This window comes from Buceros rhinoceros, unplaced genomic scaffold (assembly GCF_000710305.1).
Source record: "Buceros rhinoceros silvestris isolate BGI_N320 unplaced genomic scaffold, ASM71030v1 scaffold18618, whole genome shotgun sequence".
Taxonomy (NCBI): Eukaryota; Metazoa; Chordata; class Aves; order Bucerotiformes; family Bucerotidae; genus Buceros; species Buceros rhinoceros.
The window spans coordinates 4,525-8,808 of record NW_010425328.1 but is presented as its reverse complement, the minus strand read 5'-3'; the positions used below and the strand labels follow the sequence as shown (position 1 = coordinate 8,808).

Here is a 4,284-nt window from a genome sequence, read left to right as displayed (position 1 = left end):
GCTTACTGAGTGAGTGCCGTCTCTCTGCTTACGGGGGATTTTAACAGCTGAGAGCTCAAACTTCGTGTAGGCTCAGCGTCCAAACCCCAGCAGAGCCTCCCCGGTCCTGGTCTGGGGTGAATCGTCCTGTGTGGAGGCTGGCGTGTCTTCACGGAGAAGCTCTGCTGAAGGCTGGGTAGGGATCCCCAGACCAGCTGAAAGCCCGGACACCTCCATGCCAGGTGCCTCTGTAAAGAAGCTCTGTCTGAGCTCCCCGCTGCTGGTGCTGGTAGATGGAGGTTGGCCGTGGGCATCTCGGAGCTGCCCAGCGTGACTGCAATGTGGAGACGCCGCTGGGGCTCCCTGGAGGGGGGGCGGTCTGCAAACTGGCTTCACGTTTTCCCTGCTGAATAAACCCCCTAATCTGTGGAGTTTTTAGCTCTTGTTCAGACAAACCACGTGGGTTTTGAGAAGGGGCTGCAGGGCCCCGCTGTGGAGCTCGGCATGTTCTCATTTGGACAAAACCACGGTCTCGATTGTGCCAAATCCTCAGTGTTCCCAAAGCTGGGTTCTGCTGGTGGCCAGGGACTCCTCCTGCTCCTGGCGCTGCTGCCTGCCCAGGTGATGGCCCAGCACCTGTAACAGCTGAGGGCACCTCTTCTGCACCGTTCCGACCCCACATTCCTCTTTGTTTCTCTCCTTCCCGACCCCAACCTAGCTGGGCCGAGCGATTATTACACAGACTACGTGGCTACCAGGTGGTACCGCTCTCCGGAGCTGCTGGTGGGAGACACCCAGTACGGCCCTCCCGTGGACGTGTGGGCCATAGGCTGCGTCTTCGCCGAGCTGCTCTCCGGGGTGCCGCTGTGGCCTGGCAAGTCGGACGTGGACCAGCTGTACCTCATCCGGAAAACCCTGGGTGAGTGTCCCCTCGGCCGCGGAGCCTGGCACGGCTGCGCGGGCAGGGGAGAGAGGGGGGGCCTGCGACTGTTCTGCCTGTTCGTCTTCCGTTCACCAAGGAATTTTGGGAGCCACTCTGGATTTGGAACAGAGGTTACATAAAAGAACCGGTATCCGTGTAACACTTAAATTAATCCACTCGCGTAGACTCTGTTTGGTGTTGGTGTGTAACGTGATTTCCTGACTGGGAAGGAACAAGCTCCCGCTTTTAACTGAACTTGGTGGAATGAGCTGAGAACGGTAATTTTTACTGAGCAGCTTATAAAACTATAAACGTGACCAAGGCTCTAAACTGATCAGCTCCTTAGCTAAAAAAGTCTCTAAACGTGGATTGCTTCCTCCTGCAGAACACCTCCGTGCCACTGTTAGCTGAGTTACCGCCTGTTTCTAATGACAGGGCTTCGCCCAGCAGAATTCTGATCCCGGGGATGGGCTGTGGCAGCGTCTGCGGAGAGAAGCTCCCGCTCAAAGCTCTGTCATTTGGGGGTTTGGCTGTCGAACCGCCTCTGTTAGGAGTTTGGTTTTAACACCTGCCTTGCTCTGAGCCACTCTAAGCTTCAGGAAAAGGGTCGTGAAGCTGCACCGGGTAAAGCCGCAGCATGTTCCCGTTGGTGCTGCGGAGGTTCAGCTCCTGGAAGGTGTTTGTACAGTTTGTGTGACTTCGTGCTTTGCCCATCTCATTCTGCCGAGGGTGTGGGGTCACCGACGGCCTCGACAGGCGCTAGGTTTCACAGAAGAAGGTGTTGTTGGCTCCCTTCCTGGTTCTCCGTCTCTTTAGATGGTCTCTTGGATAGTGTCAGCAGATATAAGCTTGTTCAATGCAGGCACCATAAAACAGCAAATTAATCTGACTGGTTTTTTTCTGTTCTTGGTCAAAGGGGATCTCATTCCCAGGCACCAGCAAGTGTTCAGCACCAACCAGTTCTTCAGCGGGGTCAGAATTCCAGACCCGGAGAGCATGGTAAGAGCCCGCTGCGGACGCGCTTCCCCTGAGCCCAGCGCTAACCAGCATCTGTCTGCAGTGCTAAGGGGACACGGGCTGTTGGAATTCCAGCTGGAAAGGCTTCGCTGGCTCAGCTTGAGCAGTCCTTCGCTGCCCAGCGTTTTTTCCCTACCCAAATCTTCACCCTCCAGTTTGCCAGTGAACGCTGGAGTCATTGGGAGGCGGCTGAAGCCCTCTCGTCACCTTTTAGCCCATACCCTGGGCAAAAGCAGTCAAACAAATGCTTCGTCTCTGCTCCCTCTCCCCGCTTCTGGTGGCACAGCCACCAACCTGCCCGGCCTCGGGCAGCTCCCCTCCGAGCACACCAGGGGACAGGCGTGTTTGTGAGTACAGGTCATGCTGCCACGGACCGCTGGTTCTTGGCCCCTGAGGAATGAACAGCGTGCTAATGCGAGGGCACTCACTGGGGCTTTTTTCCTTCCAGGAGCCGTTAGAAATGAAATTCCCGAATATTTCATACTCGGCTTTAGCTCTCATGAAGGTAAGAAACCTACAGCTAGTGGAGGAGCTCAGAGCTCTGCACCCAGCAAATGTTTTCCCTGTCAGCTGGGAAATGGTTTGAGAGCGGGCTACTGAACTATCAGAGAGTCACTGAAAACTGGAGCTGGAGGGGGTGTGGAGAGGACTGAACCCCACTGCTCTAACCCACTCACCCTCCCCGTGGAGGTGGGAAACCTGTTATTCCCAGAGCGAGATGCTGTGAATGAAACGGTGAGGATGGAGGCATCACACGAAGATGCAGCTGTGGACACGCTGAACTGGAGCCACCCAGCTAGGGGGGGTTCCCTGACTAGGAAAGCTGTTCGAGCTCAGGTGAAGGTTGGGGGCTTCACTGGTTTTTGAGGTGTGGTGTCACCATGCAACCATAGCTGTCCCCTCGCCGCAGTGTGTGTGACTGCCTCGTGGCGCTTGTTCAGCATTAGCTTCATGCCAGCTCTGAAAAGCGTGACTTAGAATCCGTTAAAAACCAGATGAAGGCACGTGTCTGTGCTGTGGGGAGGAGCTGGAACAGCACAGAGCCGTTTAACGAGCGTTTCGTGCGGCCTCTCCCCAGGGCTGCCTTCGCATGGACCCCGCCGAGAGGCAGACCTGTGAGCAGCTGCTGCAGCAGCCCTATTTCGACAGCATTAGGGAGGCGGCGGAGCTGGGGAGAGAACATGAGAAAACGGCTCGGAAACCAGGCAGGCTGACTCGGAAGCACGTGCCGGGGGTAACGTTTCCATCCTCATGTTTAACACTCTGTGCCTAAGGGGGGGTGCGGGGATGGTTCTCTCTGTTGGGCTCCAGGAGGTGGGTAAGAGTGAGCTCCTGCATTAGACCCATCTTAATTTTAGCTTGAGGAGAAAATTAACCTCCTGGCTAATGAGTAAGTCGGTACAAACTGAATTCTGCCGTGCAACCCACTGAGTCCATGGCACAGGATATAACTCAGACTTTTCTGGTCCGGGAGGACTGGCAGAGGTGCCTTTAATGAGCTGCTGTGGTTGCAGTCCAGGTGGAGAAGCCCAGTCCAAGATGCTCAGTTTGAAACGCAGAGGGTTATGGTACACATAGTTTTACAGCTTTGAGAGATGAACGAGGGCTCTCGTTCCAAACACACTGGCACCGTGAACCTTCTCCTGCAGTTCCAGCACCTGCCTCAGCTCACCAGCGGGAACGTGCTGCCGGCCCTGGACAGCAAGAAGTGCTGCTGCAAAACGAAGAAATCCAACTGCCACTTCCCCAGCATCTAACCGGGTGGCAGGCTAACAGCTCTTCAGCCTTCAGCCCTCAAATCACTCACGGTTTTTAAAAGGAGGTGGAAAACTAAATGAATAGCTGTCACGACACTGTCAAGCAGGTTTAGCTTTGATTCGTGGTTGTGTATTGGTTCGTGGTCACATACTGGTTCGGGTCTACTGCAGCCCGCGTCCACACTGTGAACTGAGACCCTCTCGCCCATCTACCACCCGTAGTTCAGCCTGGGCAGAGCTGCAGCCTGGCCAGCTCACCAGGGCCCCGCTGCGTCCTGACAGCCACACAGCTTCGGAGCGGGGCTCAGCCACCGGCCCCGCCGGGTCTGCCGCACCTGCCGCGTTTAGAGACCCCCAGGGAGTGAAAGTACTGACCGAGACTTAACGGGGGGCTCCGCTACCAGGAGGAGGACAAAGCCACGTGACAGCTGGTGTCTCCTTGGCCTTTTCTCCTGCCTGCTTCCCCCTTGCGTTACCTTCCCCTGTTCCTGGCAGTAGGGGGGTCACTTGCCCGTAGTGTTACAGAGGTTGTTTCTATCACAGGTAATTCATGGATATGATTTACAACACTGGCCAGACGCAGGCAGGACTTCTGCCGAAGCGTACATA

General features: G+C 55.9%; 1 protein-coding gene across 1 annotated transcript in view; it reads left to right on the top strand.

The window, feature by feature from the left end:
- The window catches only part of CDKL1 (cyclin-dependent kinase-like 1 (CDC2-related kinase)), a gene marked incomplete at its 5' end in the record, with an annotated part of 6,165 nt that extends 2,490 nt beyond the window's left edge, over nucleotides 1–3,675 (top strand). The window contains 5 exons of the mRNA XM_010141112.1: nucleotides 698–898; nucleotides 1,818–1,900; nucleotides 2,367–2,423; nucleotides 2,997–3,152; nucleotides 3,568–3,675. Of these exons, the coding sequence (XP_010139414.1) occupies nucleotides 698–898; nucleotides 1,818–1,900; nucleotides 2,367–2,423; nucleotides 2,997–3,152; nucleotides 3,568–3,675 (605 nt within the window). The remainder of the gene's footprint in view (nucleotides 1–697; nucleotides 899–1,817; nucleotides 1,901–2,366; nucleotides 2,424–2,996; nucleotides 3,153–3,567) is intronic.
- Nucleotides 3,676–4,284: the final 609 nt, after the last annotated feature.